The sequence below is a fragment of the Alosa alosa genome, chromosome 7 (assembly GCF_017589495.1).
Source record: "Alosa alosa isolate M-15738 ecotype Scorff River chromosome 7, AALO_Geno_1.1, whole genome shotgun sequence".
NCBI lineage: Eukaryota > Metazoa > Chordata > Actinopteri > Clupeiformes > Clupeidae > Alosa > Alosa alosa.
In genome coordinates this window covers 29,016,010-29,038,514 of record NC_063195.1, presented here as the reverse complement: position 1 = coordinate 29,038,514, position 22,505 = coordinate 29,016,010, and the positions used below count along the sequence as shown (strand labels likewise).

Here is a 22,505-nt window from a genome sequence, read left to right as displayed (position 1 = left end):
CCATGATTCACTGACATATTTATAGATTTCGGGCATATGAAATAGAAACTTGTCTGCTGCTCTTCAAAAATAATAGCTGATCTCTGCATGTCACCAACTCTGTCAACTGAGCACATCAACCAGCGTCCATCGACTGTAAACAGAGGAGAGTCGCCCACAAGCTCGAACAGCCTGTGAATGTGCCAACGTGATAGCTCTCCACAGTAGGTTGTCCGACCGACGACCACATCTTCTGCAAATTGCAATGGAGGCAGACAAGCTAAGTAACGTTAACTCAAAAAAATAGACACCGGTTTTACTGCAGTTTAGATATTAATACATCGATGACCAATTCGAATGCAAGTATCGTGTCTCTGAATAGGTGTTATGTAAGTGAAATAGCGTGCAGTGCGCTTTTGCAAAAATATATCTAGTTGATATGATAGCTAGTCTGCTAACCTAGCCACCTATATGTAGCTAGCTAGTTAGCTATGCCAGTTAACGTTTGAATCAGCTAATTTGTCGCGGGCTGCACTTTGTTTTGCTGTCAACCATCTCGACGATTTGCAGAACCATTAAGGTAATACATGGTTTACGTGCGATTGTTTACAATGTGTGGACATGCATGCATTCCGTTGTGTTTTGTGTTGCTATTGTTAGTGCCCAAATGGCAAGCGAATGCTAAGGGCTTGGTGGCCCATCAAGCTTGTTTGCCAGCTAAGCTTCTGTCAAGCGAGATTGCTAGCTAGCTAAGCTAACCAACAACTTCACAAAGCAAGACGAGACAATCGAACGCGTTGATACGAGCTGAATGTGGAGGACAGCACTCCACCATTGGTTCACTTTAATTTTATCAAGCGACTTGGGCTTTGTCCTGATTTAAAAAAAAGATTTTTGTAACATTAATATTGACAGCTGGTTGAGAGCTGCTTCATTCGTTTATGCATTCCTACGCTTGCCAAGTTTATTTATTGGTTGTTTACGTTCGCATCCGAGGTTATTGCGACAACGCTTACATTTTCTATGTTTTGCACTCAGAAATGTATTTGAATGTTGTCACGCACTCAGATGTCTCACAGCATTTCGTGTGATATTTTGAAGTTTGAGGAGGAAAGGAAGAGCCACACAAGTGAGAGTGAGTGATCATTGTGTCTGTCTGTTCCAGGCTTTGATCTTGTGAAGGTCTGTCTGTCCTCCTCACCACAGTCCCCCTCAGCACGTTCCCCCCACCCCTTGCCCTGGCCATGACCTCAGGTGAGACCGTGCACTACATCCACCTCCACAACTCCAGCCAGTCGGTGCTGGAGGCGCTGCGCTCCCAGCGCCGCGAGGGCCTCTTCTGTGACGTGACGGTGCGTATCCACGACGCCTCGCTGCGGGCGCACGCCTGCGTGCTGGCCGCCGGCAGCCCCTTCTTCCAGGACAAGCTCCTGCTGGGCCACTCGGAGATCTCGGTGCCGCCGCTGGTGCCGGCCGAGACGGTCAAGCAGCTGGTGGACTTCCTGTACAGCGGCTCGCTGGTGGTGCTCCAGTCGCAGGCACTGTGCATCCTCACGGCCGCCAGCATCCTGCAGATCAAGACGGTCATCGACGAGTGCACCCAGATCATCTCGCAGAAGCGCGGCGTGGTGGGCGGGGGAGCGGGAGGGGGCGGTGGGGCTGGCAGCGGGGGCGCCGGCGGCGGCGGCGGTGGTGGTGCGGCGGGCGGCGGAGGAGGCCTGCCTACGGGCGGAGTCCTGCCCAAGCAAGAGGAGCGAGGAGGGAGCAAGGGGAGGGATAGCGTCGGGGGCAGCAGCAGCGGCAGCGGCTGTTTCCCGGGTTTCGCCAACTTCGGCATGGGCGACTGCAGCGCGGCGGGCGGCCTCGGAGCCAACATGGCAGCCGGCGTGGTGGCCACCAGCCAGAGCGGGCCCAACCCTCTCGACCCACCCACCTCCATGGGCATGATCTCCCTGGGGGACATGGGGCCCGGGTCCATGTGCCGGGCAGACGCCTTGGTCTCCACGGCGGGCTCCGGCATCCTGAAGCAAAACTCCAGCTGCGCCCAGGACATGCGGTACAAGCTCCGTGACCTGCTGGCCCAACCCGGCGACGGTAGCGTTGGCGGTGGCAGTGTGAGCGCCAGCAGTGACGCGGGCAGCGCCCCCTCCACCTGCAGCTCAGCGGTGGGCGGCGCGGACGGCAGCGGCGGCATGGGCAGAGACAGCATGCGCAGCAACATGTCCGACCTGGGCTCGGTGGGCGAGGACCTGGTGGTGGGGATGGAGCGCTACAGCGAAGAAGAGGACATGGAGGGTCAAGACCGCGGGCGAGACGGAGACAGGGAGAGGGGAGTAAGCCATAGCCGCAAGCAGAGGCAACCACTCAGGTTACAGGTGAGCGCATACGTACACGCATATTTTTTGTTGTCTGAGACACCAGCGTTTTGGGAAGCCCTGATACCCAACATGGCCGGTGTTTCGGTTGTCAGTACCTATATTTCTGCTGTTGTGTTTTGTTGTCATTGTTTTATACACACTGTTGTTTTGTGAGATGATGCTTTAAGAAGAAGTGCTGAGTTGACGCGTATCCTCTCAGCAGGTCCTTGGAGGAGAGGAGGTGGTGGTGAAGGACGAAGGGGTCCAGGAAGCAGACGGCAGCCTGTTTGGCCTTGACCAGGGCAGGCAGGGGGGAGACCACGACGCATCCCAGCAGATGGCCACCTTTGGTCAGGTGAGATCTCCAGCTCATAAACCTGCCTGCCTTTGTCTCAGTCAGACTCTTGACGTGCTCGTCAGGATGATGTTAGAGTCTGTTTGAGAGAGGTCAGCTGTAAGTTTTTGCAGGACCATTATTTACTCATAATGTACTGAATTGTGAGTTTATTGTGCCGTTTCCTAGGAGATGTTTATAATGGCTTATTTGAGTGGACGGGACTAAATCTGGCCACGCATCATGCTCTCTGTGTGTTGTTTGGTTAAGACGATACCCCTTAGTTTACATAGTGTCAGGAACTAATCCAGGGCATCAAGGATATCTTTGTTGCAATTCTGAATCAAATTGTACAGTATGTCCAAAAAACAAACTTTAAACCTGATTAAAATGATGGACTGTTTTGCTTTCTGAGCATCAGACATCTCAAGGTGTTCTCCCTGCTGGTTGTCAGCAACTTTCACAGTGTGATATTGCTGTTGCCCTCAAGTGCCAGTTGAAAATTGAATCAGTAAAGGAGTCATAACTTAAAAACTAGACAAAATAATTCTTTATGGCTCTCCTCGGTAGCCATATATCAGCCTGTGGCCAAAATGACTCATCCTTGTTTCCTCTTCTCTTCTGCTTGGACGACAGGAGGGGGTTTTCTATGATGAGCAGGGCGTGTTCTCAGAGAGCTTTTGGCCACAGACCGAACCACCTCAGTCCATGAGTTTTAATCCTCGAGGGCGAGTCAACAAGCCGCTCTCTCCGCCAACCTCAACGCAGTCCATCAACAATCAGGTTTGCCTGCACATTCATGTCGTTTGACCTGCTATTTACATAGTGGTTTGAACACTATGTGCTTTTTTTGTGCCCTACCCATACGTCAGTGTTTTTTTTTTTTGCCCCTGTCAGCTGCTTTTCCAGTACCCGGTCAGCCAGTCGCAGCCCTCGTCCTTCTACGTGGGCGCCCCCATGGTGATTGACAGCATGGCTGGGGCGGAGACCAATCAGCCGGCCCAGCCGCCGGCGCCGCTCACCCCCGCCCCTCAGGCCACGGCTGGGGCCTGCTCCACGGGGCCCTCCCCCTCCTCCCAGGGATCCGAGACGTCGTTCGACTGCACCCACTGCGGGAAGTCCTTGCGCTCCAGGAAGAACTACAGCAAGCACATGTTCATTCACTCTGGTGAGTTGGCCTGACTTGCCCGCCCGGCTGGCAAGCACTCAAGCAGAATTTAGAGGGAGACGAGGCGGAGGCAAAGGACTCCCCGACGCGCAGCCCCAAGTTCATTAACTCCAGCCCACCTGGGTGGCCGTTATTGCTTGCACATAATGTGTTGAATATACATTTAAATTACAGTGTTGTCAAACATGTGAGACTCTTAATTGCTTTTCATTTGACAAAAGCCGTGCTGGCCCCTCTTTGGTCATATTGTGTGTGAGCTTGTATTTGTGATTTTTATCTTGTGTGTGTGCGTGTGTGTGCGTGCGTGCGTGTGTGTGCGTGCGTCCCCAAACAGGCCAAAAGCCTCACCAGTGCAGCATCTGCTGGCGCTCCTTCTCTCTGCGCGACTACCTCCTCAAGCACATGGTGGTGCACACGGGCGTGCGCGCCTTCCAGTGCGCCGTCTGCGCCAAGCGCTTCACGCAGAAGAGCTCGCTCAACGTGCACATGCGCACGCACCGCGTCGAGCGCACCTTCTCCTGCCCCGTGTGTCACCGCGCCTTCACTCACCGCACCCTGCTGGAGCGTCACGCCCTGCAGCACGGCCACGCCGGGTCCCACGTGTCGTCCAAGCTACCGGGCAGCGGAGGCATGGCCGGCACCAACCCTGGCATGGGTGGCGGTAGTGTACCGGGGCACGGCTCCTCTACCTAGCTAACGGCTAACCAGTCAGCGGTCGGTGGTTTTAAGGGTTTACGAGTTGAGTTTGGAGAACGCTAAAAAAGAGGGGAAGGGGTGGGGGGAGGGCGGAGTTGAGTGAGAGCATGGTCCAAAGCCTGTTATTTTTTTTCCTCGTTGTTGCTGTTGTTGTTGTTATTGTTTGTTTCAGGAGAAAGGGAGGGTAGTGGATCAGTTTCCAGTTGCATGGTAAGTGATTTTTTTTTTTAAAAGAGGGTTGAAAAAAAAAAAAAAATAAGAAAAACATCCGCACATATGACAGCATGGGAATATTTACCATGGGGAAAATTAAGTTTGGAATGACACATCATTACATACCTCAGTTCATGAAGAAACCGGAAAAACAAAGAACACCTCTTTCAATGTGAAAATTGCCTCTCAGTTTCAAATGTGATGTCTATATATTGTGTACGTGTTTTCATTTGTTTATGTTTTTATAATGTACTCTTAATCTGAAGCTATAGCTATCCTTTGGCCGTTAGGAAAGGCCAGCTCAGCCACTTACTAACAGATGGCTTTAAACTAAGAAAGAAAACTATTCTAAAGATTTTTATTTGCCAGTGAGTTGTCAAGTGAATTAATGTATTTTTAAAAAATGCTCTTAAAATTTTTGTAATCATCAGGAAATAATTCAAGGTAGAAACTTAAGAAAAAAGAAACAAAATCATGGAATTGATATTTTATGTTTTATTAATACAATCTGTGCCTGGTGCTTATGCCTCTTGGTGATGTCTGTGTACAGGGCACTTGCACATAGGGGTTTAGATGTTTTGACTGAAGCACCTCATAACTCATAACTAAAGAATTGCACAAATTAGAATAGACTTTCATCAAAGCTTGAGTAATGCATGCTCTATCTCAGTCAGGGTATATATGTTTGACGGTGATTTCCCGATTTCGCTCTGACATTTTTTTTATCGACTAAATTTAGTGAACAGAATTTTCTCAAAGTCAGTACAGTACAGAGAGTACGGTACAATTAAAAAAAAAAAAAAAAAAAAAAAAAAATATATATATATAAGCTACAACTTTTTGTATAAAAGATTATCAAGCCTTATCTTGCAGCATTCTGTACCTCGGACATGCATTATGACGATGTTAGTTTGTAGAATTTGAGCTGATTTAGATGTGGTGTATAGGATTTTTCTCTTGCGCTGTCTACAATCAGAAACAAATACCTTGTACAAAAAAACTCAAAGGAAGTTGAGAATCTATTGTAGGGCATGTTCAGTGAGATCACTGTACGATCATGAGTTTGCTAAGACCAGAGAAAGGCCCGTCAACGAATCAGTCAGTTGATTGAAAGAATTGTGATTGTGAAAGACATAGTCGAAGGCTTGTGGAGGACAAAGACCCTCTGTGGCAAAGGGAGAGAGCAGTAGCCCTCCCAACATCAAACCCAGGTCTACAGGGGCAATAGCCATGCAGTCTGACCACCACAGCTAAGAGCAAGGCTCCAGTGAATGGTGGTCAGAGCACATACTCAGTGACAGTCTACCCACACACTTTCCATATTGTTGTTTTCACTGAAGTACCCATCAGTTTACCTTTTGTCATGAAAACCATTGCTTTATTCAGTATTTATGAAATGATTAGCAGCTAGTGATGGAGTGCTTTGATTTGCAACTTTGTTTTCATATCTGTGTGGTAGTGATGAATGAGCAAGTCTGAGGGAGGAGATGTGTTAGGATGTGTTTGAGTACTGGAGGTTATAGGGAATATACTCCACGTCCTCATTTAGTTGGATAAACACCAACAAAGGCATAGCCCCAGATCTGACCTGTGGGCTCTAATTTGAAACCAATACACACCATCATCAACAGGCTTCAGTGTTGTGAGAACCACACATTGAGAACAAGCAGAGATACAAAAAACATATTGGTAGTTATAATTTATTGATACAGCACAGGGCTCAATCAAACATCAATTATTGGTACCATTAGTAGTAATTTAGTAGCCTGGAAGCCAGACTGAATTAACCCAGCCCACTACATTTTGAGGGCAGGAGTCATTTGGTCTGTAGTTGCTCCAGTGAGAAGTCTATATAGACAGATGAGTGGCAGTGAAGCAGTCATCCACGTCACCTGAGCGCTTGAGTTGATTTTGTTTACACCAAAATTGCACCGCTGGAGAAGCGAGATGTTTAGATTTTGCTATCGAGTTTGTTACGGAAGATATTGACGGCGCAATAACCTTGTAATGAATTAGCTTTCAATCACGTGCCGATGGCTTTAGTGTATTGCCTGCTGTGTAGTGAGTCAGACATATTAGAGTGCTATGTCTCGTAGCTTTAGTGGCTTTGGACGAAAGTGTTTCTTTGGTGAAACTGTTGGTGGTAGAATGAATTACAGGATGGTCCTGTTGAGCACCTGTTGAAAACAGGAAGTCTGTCTACTGAAGCAGGAGCAGGAGACCAGATATTCCCCTCTGCAACAGCAGATGGGGAGTGATGTCTCACAGAGATGAGAGTGCCATGGCATGTGAAATGCCCTTCCAATCATGATCATATGCTTTGCAGTCATGGTCACAGCTCTTGGTTGCACTTGATTTCATCTGAACATGCCAAATGCGTAGGCTTGAGCGTGTATTTAGAAGAAAATAGAATTCCATTATTAGTGTGATAACAATTTAATAACATCATGCCCAAACTATTTGTTTATAGTTTTATTGAAATGCACTATGAGATGAAAGCCAACTCAAAAAATTAAATCCCCCTGGTGAATTCAGGATGTTTTTTTATTTTAAATTTAAAATGTTAATTTTGGTAAAATTTAAATATTGTTAACAAAGCACACAGCAGCCAAATGGAGATTTTTTTTTCAGGTCTCCATAGCACTTCTTAATCAGCTGAGCTGATTCAAAAGTCCAGCTGTAGGTGTTGAATAGTAGGCCTAGTGTCTGTGATTAACAGGCTGTAGACATGTATATAGAATTTCATCAACCAACACAAGTATTGTATCTGTGTCACACCCATATTCAGGGATTTGAGACAAGGTCAATAGACATTAAGGGTAACCTCTCTGAAATTCCTTATTCAAAAAGTAAAGTTGTGTCCAGATTCAGCACCCGATAGGAAATAGAGGGAACCTCCGTTCAAATCTTGCATCCATGCATTTTGTCTGTAGTAGTTTACATAGTGTATGTTGCAGTGCTAGCAGATCATTTTGACTGGTGGAAACAAAACTACCTCATTCATCATATCATGTAATTCAATGGCAGTATACTCTCTGAGGGGAATCATTAGCAGTTCCCAGGGTTGGAGGAAACCATAACTCGTTTGACTTGTAAGCCAAGAAATGTTTTGTCTAAGCAGGTCAGCCAAGTGTAGGACATGGAAACTCGAATACTAATTCAGATTAGTATTGAGAGTGAACATGCTTGAAACCTGTGTTTCAAAGATAGCTCAGTGGTGGGATTCAGAAATTAGCTCAACAGTGTACGTAGTGTCTACTAAATGAGATTGTACCATTCAAGCTGTTCAGGTGTCCCAAAATCCATGATAATAACCGGTTTTACCTCATTGTATAGCTCAGTATAATTCACTTGAAATCACGCACACATACATTTGTTCTGTTATCTCTATTGGAGGAAAGATTCACTCTCGTTAATTTCCATCTGTGTTCATGTTAGTTTGAGATGCATCAATTAGAAACAGCAGAGAAATGATCATGGCCAGAGTAGAAGCTTTCCTACGCCATGTTAGAGTAGCAGCACCACCACACTTTGGCAGCAGCTTGTGGCTTGCTATGGGACAGTAACGTTTGTATCCATTCATAACCAGAAGAGGAGGGGTCTCAGATGTGGTTGAAAAAGGCCAGGGAATCAAATCTACCTAAGGCACACATTAGCAAGGGGGCATCCATCAAGTTCTTGCGTGCCCCCTTCAACCTTGCCCTGACATTTCATGTGTCAATTATTGTTTTGAGATTGGAGGGGGGTGGGAGTGTAGAACATGTATTCCCTTGATACATCTCATTGGCCCCCTTTAGAACCTGTAGAACCTCTGTTGATTTGTAGCAGGTGCAGGTCAGGCCGAAAGAGAGATGTGTTCGTTTAGCAGGAGCTGTGCATCTAGAGAGGTTGATGAGGGACATTCTCTCCATGGTATTGGTGGCATACCTTGGAAGGGTGGCTTGGAAGGACATATCACTGATTGATTATATAAGGTAAAATTGTGTGCAAGATAAGGTTAGTGATTTCCTGGTCCACAGAATGGCTCCACGGCTTCTGCAGTTTCCCAAGCTTGCCTGCTGAGTGCTTTAAAGGACAAGGGAGCAAACAAAGCCTTATGCTCACAGTCTCATTGCCTTTGATTGGCCAGGCTGGTTGACATTCTGGGTGTGCTATTCGCCCACCATGTGTGCTACTTAGTATAGACCCTTTCTTGGAGGTTTGTTCTCTTCTACCTCTGCAGTCGGTACCTAGACAAGTACCCTTTACCCGACAGCCCTTGCATGGGCAGTATGATTGTAGCCACTGTTCCTGTTGGGTCCCTTGGATGTGCTTCCTTGGCGAAGCAGTCCAGCATTAGGACTATGTGTTACGTGATGGAACTATGCAGACATATTTTGGGAATGGTGAGTTCCCGCACATCCAGTAGTCCTGTGTGTGGCGTGAGACCTCTTAATGGACTGTTGGAGGTCGAAAGGCCTTTGGGGGGGGGTGTTTGTGGTTATTTTGCCCAGGAGACATTGAAAACTAATGACGGTCTGCCTGGACTCCATTCCTTAGCACTCCAAAAGGAACTGTATGGGCAGTGGTTGTAGTAGAGGGTTCTGTAAATGTAACTTGTGTTTAGACCACTGCCATACCTCATAAACTGCACACCACAACCTCACTTAACAGTATGTGCTTTTTACCAAAGTATTTGGCGCTTTAGGGGGCACGTTCATTTAAACTAATCTGCTTTCTTTGCCCCTGAATATTCATCTGCATTGACAGAAATATCACCTTTCCTAAGTCAGGAACAATGGAACAAGAAGACTTTCCTGTATAGTTTCCACCAATCAGAATTATCCAACTGCATACTATCCAAATGCAGCCTGGTGTAGTTGCCCCTTGGTTTTATTCTTGAATTGATTAGTGATCACTCTCCTTAGTTAGTGAGGATTTTATAACTCTTTGACTCTTTGTTTGAAGATTGGTAGAAGAGTGTTATAAAGGGAACTAAGACAGCCTTCTGGTTTTGCAGAAACCTGTTATATTCCATTTAGGGACAAAAAGGACAGCCAACGGTCCTTCAGCTGTTCTGTGAGACTGGCTAATAGCCCAAAATGTACTCCCAAACACAATGTCCATGTCAACTCCATACTATTATTGTCTTGAAATTCATAACAGTGCATGACATAATGGATGCGTTTCTCAAGGCATCATGGGTATTTTGTGTGCGTTTGTCCGTTAGGTTGGGTGTGTGGAACACAGCGGCTTTATTGGAGAGCATGATGTTCTTAATCAGGTAGCCCAAGTGCTAGTACTGAAGGACCAAAATAATTTCGACATAACTAACAGCTTTCGCAAGCGCTTGGTCAGGCATGTAAGAAACCGTATAGCAGTAAACGACTATTTTCAGCTAATATGTTAGCATGTACAGTATTGATGCTCCAGTCAACACCCTAAAACTATTTCGTAATACTGATCAGCACATTTTCTGAGTAGTACTTATTGGCGTTTTAAAAAAGTGCTATTTAAATACCCTTTCAAAGTGGTGTTGGAAGCTAAATATTCTATTAAGTCAACATGTTTGTCACACTTTGGTTTTCAATTCATGCAAACCAAGTAAATCAAGATCTTGTTGAATTATACCATCATAGGAATACTGCTTTATTAATATTTACTAAACTAGGCTGGTCAACCAGGCAGCTTACCCAATGCAGCCTAACACAATATAAACCCTAAATCTATGATTGGAATTTAATCTTCTTGGTCATTGAGAAAATGTTTTGTGGGAGCCTATTTCTTTTCTTTCTTTCTTTCTTATACCTTTTTTTGTAAGACGACTCTCATCTCGAAAATACTGGATTAAGGAAACACCAAATGATAAGTCAACCTTTCTCTGGAAATGTAAGATATTATATAGTTGACTTTGTTGGAATGCCAGAATGATCAGTCATGCCGTTTTAATGTATTCATCATTCGTGTGTTTAGAGATTCCCAAATTTTTAAAAGTGCTATGGAATTTAAAACAAAATTCTTTTTATGATTTTGTGTGTTCTTGAAAAGATCAATTTCGCAATGTCTACTCAGACAATAAATAAAGCTGACAAAGTAACATAATGATTCAAAATTATATGAAAGCAATATTTACATGTAATACTACACTATTAATGCTTAAAATAACTTTTATTAATTGTTACAATTTGCTACAAGTAATTGCATTTAAATGAGTGAAATTCAAGGCTCACAAAAATTTGAGAAACACAAAGTTGTTTGCTATGAATAGTTTGCTCTTTAAATGTAAGTAGATGTTTCTTTGTTACATTTTATGTATGTGTATTCTCAGATATTCTACCAACTGCCTTTGTTCTCAGTCATGGGTATAATTGTCTGCTTTATAATATTTCTGCACACTAGTTTTTATCTTTATTAACTTTTTCATACTTCACTGTGTTTTGAAATAATTTGCTTGGATGCCCTTCATTAAATAGTGTGCTATCTCTTGGAAATGTGCACCACTGTCTGTTGTTATTTCACCTCAAACATCTATCTTTATTGCCAATAAAGACTCTTAAATGTATGGCAGGGCTATACTGAACTCAGAACAGATGCAGAGCATTTGCAGAGAGTGCATGTGCCACACAGAAAATAGGAATAGACTTCTACATAACAAAAGCTGCTTTCAGACATGAAGTATGTGCTGCTCTCATGTCTGGTCTGGCACTATTTGCGCAGTGATCGTTTTCCTTTCCTCAATGTAGCTCAGCCATTAGACTTCACAATTTCACATGAGGCTTGGCCTGATTGTGATGACACGAAATATAAGGTTTGTGTCTCTAGGTGGGTATTCCATGAAATGGAATAGGCTCCAAATAGCCTGGCTAACGCCAGACCTCATCTCATTAAGATGCTGTCTGGGAAATATACATTCATTTTCTCGTATTTGAGACGTGGTTTACGAATGCCTAGAGCCGTTTATTGGGCGCTACGAATGTCTATCAAATGCGTCTGTACATAGCTCATAACCGCTTCGGTGTGTCGTCATCGTCTTGCTGCCCCCCCCCGTTTTGTGATTGGTTCCTTCGTTGGGGTGAAAATCTGGTCCATGGAATCCAGGCTGCCTAGCAGCGCAAATAAATTTGCGCCCAGGCTAGGCTCCAAGCATGCACAAAGAAAGAATCCAAATGCTCGGAAGTTCAAACAATCCAGTATTCAAAGGTGCTCTTTGGTGTAGGGAACCTAGTTGGGGAAAAATTCTTCTTTAGAAAAATATATACAAAGCCTTTATTTCAATGTGTATATCATGATTAAAAACTTTTAAAAGTAAGCTGAGTAGGATAACCAAAGGCTCAAAGCATTTTTTTGTCCAATAGAACAATCAGCCAACTATTCCGGAAACATTGTAATGTGTTTAATGCCCCCTAATGTTAACATAGAGGTCAATATTTAAAGGCTACATATTTTACCCCTTTTCCCACAATTTTAAATTGTTTCTGGAGGTCTTTAATAAAACATCTGTGTCATACTTTGGTCAAAATACCAAAAGGAAGAAGCACCATAAGCCATTTTCTTAGTGGCCCATTTCAGTCATGATGCTGCGCTCAACGTCAACATCAAGAAGATTTTGCCCATATGTGCAGAGGGAGATTTTTCCATTAGATGGAGTGACTGAAAAGCCCCTCTCTGTGACCTTGATAAAAACCTAGTGGTCGAAATGCATCGTCTGTGTCTTTTTACCTATGCTCTGAAGAATATAAATTTGCATTTGGTACAACTTTTTTGTGCCTTTTGTGCCTTACTTTTTTATCCTTGGTGTCACCAGCCACTGTTGGGATTTTATGAACCCGCATCACTAAAGAGCACCTGTTGTTGGATAAGCCAGTGGAGCCTAGTAGCACTTCTTTCCCTGCTACAGACAGCCTTGCTCTGTGTTGGTCTTTTGAGTGAGACACTTCTTCTGTATTCTCAAGTCTTAAAGACAAAATGAAGAGAATGCTGCTCTGTGGAGGGCTGCACAAATAAAATAATTAAGACATTTTTAAATGTGTGACAATATATTGATATATATGTTTTTAATTGCCAACATTTGATGAACAATAGCTTTAAGGAGGATTTTTCCATCAGCCTTTTTTCATTCACGTTTTCATTGTGCCAATGATTCTGGATGTCACTGTAGCTGAAGTGAATACCAGATCTTTCAGATTGACAAGATATCAAGTGCATTTAGTCAATACTTTAGGCAGCCTTCCACCTGAGAATTATATTTGCACAGTAATTTAGTTTAATAGGCATCACGTCTGCATACAGTCATTTAGTTTAATAGGCATCATCACGTCTGTTGGAGAATGATGTGTCCCCCCTGGCCTTTCTATATTACAAATAATTAGGTCTCCTAAGAATCCCTCCCTCATTTAGATAACTTTTGCTTCTTGAGCTGCATTGAAAAATATTAAAAAAGTATTCCCTAGCATGAAACACCCAAATTAGTGTGCTGATTGCACTGCATTCACATCATTTGTGCTATTGCTCTTTTAGTCTGAAGAAGTCGTGGTACAAGTTAACTGCTGTGAAAAACAATCTCCACAAAACCTGCAAAGCATAAAATATTATATTATGGAAGAGTCTTATTACAAGCAGAACTGCTTTGAGATCCCCACTGTTTATATGGTCTAAAAAGGAAACCTCTAAGAATTAAAGAAGAGCAAACATACATGAATTCAGCTCTGGCACCACATGGGTTTTGTTACTGTTTTTGATGTGATGGCAGTTTTTACATGCAAAATGTTTATTCCAAAACATTATAGATTAGCTAGCAAGGCCCCGTAATTTGCTCAGAATCAAATTAGTACCTCAATGAATATGTGCTACAAGAATGAAAGGTGCTTTCATCATTGTTTGCAACCATCAAAAAAGCTTATGCATGCCCTTTACATAACCGTGTGCATCTGAATTTCTTTCAAATTAGCATTACACTCTCTGTCTACAGTATGTGGCTCATATTCATTAATCACCATATCAGATTAATGTCAATAAATTGAATGCAATGTTGTAAGAAGTTGAATTCATGTCATCAAAGACATCAAATAGTGGTTGAAGAATATTATTGATGTGAATTATAAGTTAACCACGTAATGTTATCTGACCATGAGACTGATGCTCACATTTCACTTTCAATCAGAAAAGAAGGTGATCAAAAGATAGAATAGATGGAAGCTACAGTGAGCATTATTTGGAGACCTGTGAACCATGATGGTGATTGCACAGTGAAAAATAAGGGTAGGTGTAAAAAAAATGTCAAAACAAATTGTTTTCTTCTAAAGTAGCACACACTTTCTGAATTTTCCTGACATTTTCTTTACCCAGCAGTAAATTACATTTTACATTATAATTCATATAAAATATTTCAGAAATACTGGTGGCTTGTTTATCATTGAAAGGTAGACCGTCATGAGAAAGTGACAGACAATTATCACACATCCCAAACAATACCATGTTCACTGACACTGAAACTGCTGATATGTAGGCCTATGTTTCACAGATAGTGTAGTTTAAGCCTTTCACATGTCATTAACATAATGACATAATACCATCATATACCATATTCATTAAGTATTCATACCCCTCTGCATGGATGTCCCAAAGCATTTGCTATTTGTTTATTAAGAAATGGGAAGTTATGATGTGTGCACCAGTGACCAAATGGTGTAGGTGTGAACAAGAAGTTTTGAAAATTGTCGTTCTTATCTGACAAATGTACCAACGCAACTGAGAAAAACTGTAAAACTGATGATTGATGATGAGCCCAGATGTGAAGTAACTAAGTAGAAATACTTAAGCACAGTACTTAAGTATAAATGGGGGGTAGCCTATCTGTACTTTACTTGAGTTTTTTATGTTTCCTTTTACTTCACTACATTTTTTCAAATTAAATGTATACTTTTACTCCACTACATTTTCATTAGCAGTAGAAAGTAGGCTTTACAACATAATGTGCAAATAAAAACAAAAGCTTCAGTGTCCATTCAGCGTGTTAGATATTTGCAAGATTTTCTGACCTGATGTCACCACAGGACACATCACAGCAATGAATGAAGACATACAGAGTTAAGGCCTAGCAAATTTAGCTAATACATAGCACACCAAGGCCTATGTAGGCTGTTGTAAGGAGCTGAATTAAATTGGAATTCTAACTGCTTGCTTTTCATTAATATAATTTGTTTAGGCTTTTAAAGTGTGTTTATGTAGTGATAAACTTCATTATAGGCCTATACAAGGAAGCAGCAGTGAAAATGAATGGCAGCCATACCTTCGTTCAGGCTTCGAAGACATTATGTATGAAGGGTAGGCACCAAATGTTAAGGTGCTGCATGAACTTAATAGCTTATCCAAAGTTCTGACGGCTTTCTTGAAGGGAAGGGGTTGTCACTCGCCTCGAAAGCTTTTAATAGTAGGCCTACGTAGTACTTCTATGTTTTATAACGGCTACTATGGGCTATGGGCTACTTGTCATACTTAAGTACTGTAAATAATAGATACTTTAAGACTTTTACTTAAGTGGTATGCTTATAGATTATTTTTTACTTTGAGCTTGACTTACGTCTTTTTCTGATCAAATATCTGTACTTCTACTCAAGTGTGGGTATCGGATACTTTATACAACTCTGATAATGAATTTGGGTCTGCTAGAAGAACGTACAAACATTTGATTGGACATCTGATTGGACATCTCTATTTTTTTACTTTTCATTTTGAACTCTGTTCACTCTGAGCATAACATACGCAACAGCTTCTGCAGCGCTGGCGCGTAATGCCCTTTCCTGTGTGCGTCAAACCATGCGTAATCGCGTCTCCACAGACTGGTGCTCGGAGTGGGTTGAAGGGTGAGGTCATATCCAATCAATCCAACAACATACCGTTTGGAATCTGGTGGGTAGGTCGTAAAGTACTTTTAAAAGCCACCTGAGTCGGTAAACGTGCAGTACATCATGAACTCGAGCGTTTATTCTATTCCGTTTTCAGTTGACTTACACTGTCTGTATAAATCGTCTTGTAAGTAAACTACCAGTGCTTTTTCAAAGTTCTCAATGTCTCGTTTTAAATGTCAGGGCCCTGGGAAGTATAACAATGAAGTGTGGAGATACGTTGAGCCTCGTAAATGGTGTAAAACAGTGATTTATTTGCATGGCTAGACCGATGCCCGAGGCACCAGCATTAGCCGCCTTGTTGGTAGCATCGGCTAACTAGCGCCAGATTTCGGAGTGCAGGGGACAAGCCGAGATGGGCTATGAGACATAGGTTCACACTCGGCGTCATGTTTCAAAACACTTTAGGTCAAAATCACACCGGAATTCTCCTTTAAGAATAATCATTTTTGTGGTCATTTGTTTTTTTAATATTATGGTGCCACTTTTAGTTAACATTATTATGACCGCCGCTGGCGAAGCATATAATGATTGTCAAATTTGTTTCGTCCCCGGGGGCCACTCCCCCCGTGCTGGGCCCCCGAACCGCAAAGAAAGCAGTTTTTCCTAAATAACTACCTGAACCGTGGCACTGAGGATGAAGAATCTTTTATGGTATGTTGGTCTCAAGGGCCCACATCAACCTGGCCCATAATCACTCATTTGTGATTTGCACCCCCCGTAAAAAATGAAAATGCAATATCATTCTGCTTTAATCGCCCCTATCTTCAGTTAAGATGTTCAGAACTGCACCAAATTTTATGTGTATGATTGACCTGGCATTCTCTGGGGGTATACCAAGTTTCGTAGAATTTCATCCATGGGGGGATCTAAAAAAATGTAGGTTATGTGTACATTTAGTGACTGTACACTCATTGGCCTGTAGATGGCGGTGCACACATATACACAGGCACGCACATACTATCGGTATTAGAACAGCCGATACATAATTACAAATTCAGTAGGATTAAAAGAATCTCAAGACCTCAAACAACATTTAATTAATTTACATATACACAACATATTAGATCTCACCTCCACAATTTCCTCATCAAAATCTACAACTAGTCTACTAAACCTTATACCTACACACCTTCTTAAGACTGCTCTTCCCTTCCTAGATAATGTTTTGCTCTAGATTATAAATAATTCAATGCTATCAGGGCATGTACTGCAGTCGTTTAAGACATCTGTTATTAAGCCCTCCCTCAAAAAACCTAGCCTTGTATCGATACTGGTCTTCCTGGACCTCAGTGCTACCTTTGACACCATAGACAATGACGTACTACTTAGGCTAAAATTTGATAGGCATCAAAGACTCAGCACTCGCTTGGTTTAGATCAGTGTTTTTCAACCACTGTGCCGGGGCACACTAGTGTGCCATGAGAGATCATCAGGTGTGCCGCAGAAAATTACCCAAATGTCACCCACTGGTCCAGAAAAGCAACTGTTGCATCAAAGAATTTATAACCACATACTCTCATTGATTGTATGATTGCACTATTTGTGGTATGCAGGCATTGTACAAAGGGGGCCCCATATCCAGTATTTACAGAATCATCACATATCCAGTTCAAAACAACAATTAAATTAGATATAGTCACCTACAAATGAAACAGAGGGCGCTTGTTATATTGAACAGGTCTTGCATAGAAGCCATAAAAGGCCATATCTGTGTATTATTTGAAATTTTAGGCTATGGTATGTTTATTTTTTCTTCACACAGGATTAGTGTGTTAGTGTGCCGTGGGACATTTTAAGTGTCAAAAGTGTGCCGTGGCACAAAAAAAGTTGGAAAACACTGGTTTAGATCATACCTTCCTAACCGTCAACAATTTGTACAGGTCCATAATAAACCATCTACCCAGATTATGGTAAAATGTGGAGTGCCTCAAGGCTCAGTACTGAGGCCCCTGTTGTTTAGCAGATGATACATAACTATACCTCTCCATAAAATCTGATGAATTAACATCGTTAGCCAAACTTGACACATGTATAAGAGATATAAAGACATGGATGACGAATAATTTCCTGCTTTTGAACTCAGATAAAACAGAAGACATGGTTTTAGGTTCTAAAAAGATGAGGGATATCCTATCCACATCACAGGCTACATATAGCGATCTTCCACTGACCTCATCCACAAGTGTTAAAAACCTAGAAGTTATAATTGACCAGGACCTAGCACTAAGTAATCACATAAAACAGATCACCAAAACTTAATTTTACCATTTAAGGAACATTTCAAAGATAAGGAAGTCCTTATCCTTACCAGATGCCGGGAAATTAATGTTTTGTCATCTCAAGGATAGACTATTGCAATGCTATTGCAATGCTATTATGCTGGCTGTAATAATACCTGTCTAAAGAGCTTATAGCTTATACAAAATGCAGCTGCTCACACACACAAAAAATATGAACATATTTCCCCCATCCTAGCATCTTTACACTGGCTATCTGTTAAAAGTCATTGACTTCAAAATATTACTTATAGTTCTTGGTTGGTTGCCTGCATTGAAAGAGGACATCTCATGAAGACGCTTTTTTGTCTGCTTCTGACAGAAGAAGCACAAAGCACTTATCTATGCTGGCAGCAGCTGCTGCTGAACAAGTGTCCCTCTAGATGGACTTGATGCAGTTGCAGGTGTTGCTGCAGGTTCAGAAGATGGTCTACCGCGTCTTTTCTGAAGACACTGAGTCCTGCCTGCTTCACATGATTTCTAGTAGCGAATCTTAGCATGCTGCAGATGCTCACTGTTACAGGTGGATTTGTAGCAGTTCCTGTGCCAAACTGCTTTGTTCTGTTGTAAAATAACTGCACTGTAACAATGTAATCATTGGCTGATCTGTGATACCCATCTCCATACTCTCTCATAGACAAAAACAAGAAATTTGGCATATGTCTCTAGTGATAGTGAGGCTCTAGTGAGGGTCATTCACCAGTCCACACATATCTACCACTGGATGCATAGCCCAAAATCTGTTTCTTTTAGAATATGTGTGCCATCACCTGACTAACAGAAAGACACACCTCAGAAACTAGACTGTGTCACCATGAACTATGAAAATGTGCTTGCTCAAATGTAGAAGGCTAGAAGGTCACTAATACCATCAACTATGAAGAACAGAGCACTATGTGCTTCAAGTTATTCGATATTCTAAATTCTATCACTGCCAGCTATCAACAGCCAACTGTCACTGGTAGTCAGGGATGGATTACTGCACGTGCCTACCGGGCCCAAACCCAGAGGCCCAAGGAGTCAGAGGGCCCAAGCCATGGCATGGAATCATTGCCTCAATATCAACACATCATATCAATACATAGGCTATGAATCTGATTGAAATAAAGTACTGGCCATCCCCAAAATGCACCAGAATACAGGAAATCACATCAAATAAATTTAAAAAATGTCCCCGCAACAATTGGTGGGGGCCCTTATACATCTGGGCCCAGGGGCCTGAAAGTTCATAATCCGTCCATGCTGGTAGTGTCTCTCTTTCTCTTTCTCTCTTACACACACACACACACACACACACACAGGGGCGGATTATGAACTTTCGGGCCCCTGGGCCCAGATGTATTAAGGGCCCCCCACTTATTGTCATATATGTGGGAAGGGGGTTGGGGGTTTTCATTTGTTTGATGTGATTTCCTGTATTCTGGTGCATTTTGGGGATGGCCAATACTAAATTCAATCAGATTCATAGCCTACATCCTGATTTGTTGATATTGAGGCAATGATTCCATGCAAAGGCTTGGGCTTCAGGGCCCCCTGACCCCTTGGGCCCCTGGGCCCGGTAGGCCCGTGCAGTAATCCATCCCTGCACACACCTGTCTGTTTGTCTAACTATCCTTTACCCTTTCTTTTCTTCACACTTACATAGGCTTCGGAAGGCCTTACAGACTTCAGCTGGTACTATGTAAAAGTCTATTAAACTTGATTTAACAGAGATCTCTGCACTTTGTGCTCTGAAAAAATGTTTTATAATGTTGTATTGTTTATGTGGTCCACTTTTGCACACTACCTTGTAGAATATCTTTGCTTTTTGGCACCAAACCCTATGCTATACCAGCAATGTGAGGTTTATGGACAAAACACCAAATTTGACCTTTTCTGAATTTAACCTTTGATTTGGGTCCTTCAAAACCTTCAAAAAAAAATGGAGACATGTTGTTTTTACTCTTAACAACCCCTAGAACAAAGATATAATACTCTCCAAAAATTAACATGCGAATCCCACAAGCCCCCAAATTAGACACATAGCCCCCCCTACTCTTACCGTTAGCGTTGGTTGAGTGATGGAGGCCAATTTGATTGCATTTGTAGAAAACTATAAATGCGGTTATACCAAGCAAATTGATAGCAGCACTGTAATTGTATCTTTCGACTGTCATTTGTTGCACGTGCTACAAAAATCATTCCGTGCAATGGAAGATTTACCAACGTTACACCGGTCTGATACAGTTTTGCCTATACATATACTGAGACGCCTATTTATTTGTTTTAAGTGCGTGCAGGGTGTGAGAGGGGAATCGATGTGCTTTGATTCCTGCTTGGTAGTTGTAGTCTGTGAGATTAAAAAGCACGTGTGTGTGAAGTATCCAAACAATGACACCTTCATGTCATTAGCTATGGCTGCTTTAGCAACACACTGTAAGCTACTGTGTAGTGGGTCCCATTTAGAAGTGGCTACTTCATTCGCGCGAACTGCGGGAATTTTATTACAACTTTTCGCACGATATGGCAGTTTAAGTCCGCTTGATACTGTAAGGCGTAAGCCTTTGGTTTCCAAAGGAGATTTTATTTGTGTCGCCAGCATAGCCTACTGACCATTTATGTTGTAAATAGGCCTACCTGTAGCTTAGGGAAGCTAACAGCTTTCTAGGATCTAGTTTGTTAGTTACAGTTTTGTCATAACTCCGATGCATTTTTGCATTTAGAATAGCCAGAGCGTGGATATCTCAATCGGAAAATTAAAAAATATCGGGCGCCTATGGACTAGGCTGGGTGAACCCAGCCTGATCTGCCAGCTATTTATTTTTTGATTTCTTAAAAGATTGAGCTTGGTCTGGTGAAAGCCAGACAAGCCATGGACCTCAGTTACACAATGCAAGGGAACATGAATCAGCCTATATTTGCACGAACAATAACGGACAGCTCTTCAACTTTGGCCCGTTAAAATGTGTAAACAGTCTAGCGACGCATTTCATCAAGGCCCGTTTGGACATGTCAGTTATTTGCACCACTGGTTAGATGTAAAACAGCATTTCGTTTCAGACTACTGTTACTTAATTTGTGCATTAACAATAACGTTTCAGACTACTGTTACTTAATTTGTGCATTGACAATAAAGTATGACATGAACTAAAATCGTATGCAGAAGAAGAAACATTCACAAAAAATCCATCCATCCAAAAATGACCTTTGTTTTTGATAGCTGTTGAAAACAGCATGGAACTGACATATGTTTTTTTGTTTTATTAATAAATAATTAAATAAATAATATAACATAACATTATGCTGATACCTTTTGCTTTCCCCAAATACATGTAGCCTACAGGTGTAAGGGACCTTTCATCAATCCAGTTGCAATGGATGAACTGTGATGAACTGCCCTACTTGTGATTGTTTAGAGATTTTAAAGGTTTTATAACAATGCTACAACCTCTTTGGCTATTCTACAATCTATTCACCTTTTCAGCGCCAGTAGGCTACTTTCTGTGCAGCCGCACACACACACACATAGGCTTGCCAAACAAGCATAAAAGTTTCAAGAGTGGGGGATGGAGTAAAAGATGGAGACAAATTGATCAGTGTGATTTATTTTCGCGGAACGGATGTACAGGACTGAGCGGCGGTCATATTTTGTACCGCTATGCGGTACATCTAGTTGTAAGACAGATTACACCCTATGGTCTGCAATCAAGGAACAAGGCCACGAACCTTTTTGCCATTATGGCTCGTTCTAACGCCTTAATCACGCCAGCGCTTTATGTTTGGGCTAGTCCCGCACTTCGTAGTGCTGTAAAAAGGGTTGTCTGGTGTAAGATGTTTGCAAAGACGACAGCCAGGTATAGAATTATTTGTAACTTAGGTATTGTATCTAGTAGTTACTTGCTTTTCAGCAGACATATAAACGGCATTGTCATTTGTTTTCTCCATGCAGAATTGACTGGTCAGCGCGCGCAACACTCCATGAAGCCTTGATTACTGTAATGCTGGCCTAGTCTATTCAACTTTGAAGTCCTACTCCGGGTAATAACATATATAGCCAGAGAATTTTACACTGAGTTTAAAGAAATATAGTCCTTTTAATCTACAGATTGGCTGTATTTTCCGCATGACATCGTGTTTAAATTAAAGCATTTGGACTTGTGAATTGATCTAATGTATTTCGTCTATTTCTGCAAATGTAGCAGTTTGTTTGAAATCGAAATCTGAAGGTGATGGGCTACAATGGAATTCATTTAGCAGTTTGTACTACTAGTCATACTCAAAACACTGATGATGGTTATAAACTGCACAAATAGTCTAGGCTATCTCTTTTCAGATGTACTGGGTCAGAGTAGCTATGTATGTGAAAATGATGCATCTGTAAAAGCTTTAATCATTATAGCCTTATTGTGGTGTACAAAAGCCTTTTGACATAACAGCCTGCATGTTGATAGTGTAATAGTGTACATGCTAGTAAAGATGTGAAACAATAAGTTATTTATTTGACAACATTTTCCAACATGTTAGAAATACATATAATACCTGGCTGGACTGGATATGTATACTGACTCTATTGCATAATGTAACAATATAGGTGAATGTAAAACAATGTCTGTGAAA

General features: G+C 42.1%; 1 protein-coding gene across 3 annotated transcripts; it reads left to right on the top strand.

Annotated features, from left to right (window-relative positions):
• The first annotated feature begins 166 nt into the window (after positions 1-166).
• zbtb45 (zinc finger and BTB domain containing 45) lies at positions 167-22,505 on the top strand. 3 transcript variants are annotated; one of them, XR_007193930.1, is made up of 8 exons: positions 167-559; positions 1,145-2,354; positions 2,560-2,691; positions 3,307-3,453; positions 3,568-3,838; positions 4,173-4,744; positions 13,887-13,984; positions 21,838-22,505. XR_007193930.1 is itself a non-coding variant. In XM_048247202.1 (6 exons), the coding sequence occupies exons 2-6, from the start codon at positions 1,224-1,226 to the stop codon at positions 4,529-4,531; spliced, it is 2,040 nt and encodes a 679-aa protein (XP_048103159.1). In that variant the 5' UTR covers positions 167-559; positions 1,145-1,223; the 3' UTR covers positions 4,532-11,217. The 3 variants fall into 3 exon arrangements, 1 of the variants encoding a protein (XP_048103159.1); XR_007193931.1 differs by lacking the exon at positions 13,887-13,984; XM_048247202.1 differs by lacking the exons at positions 13,887-13,984; positions 21,838-22,505 and having other exon boundaries at positions 4,173-11,217.

What these genes read in the sequence shown, in the direction of transcription:
- zbtb45 (XM_048247202.1), top strand. Translation starts at nt 1,224, where the DNA reads ATGACCTCAGGTGAGACCGTGCACTACATCCACCTCCACAACTCCAGC. An exon ending in CGCAGTCCATCAACAATCAG is followed by an intron (nt 3,454 to 3,567) that starts GTTTGCCTGCAC and finishes TGCCCCTGTCAG; the next exon opens with CTGCTTTTCCAGTACCCGGT. An exon ending in GCACATGTTCATTCACTCTG is followed by an intron (nt 3,839 to 4,172) that starts GTGAGTTGGCCT and finishes GTCCCCAAACAG; the next exon opens with GCCAAAAGCCTCACCAGTGC.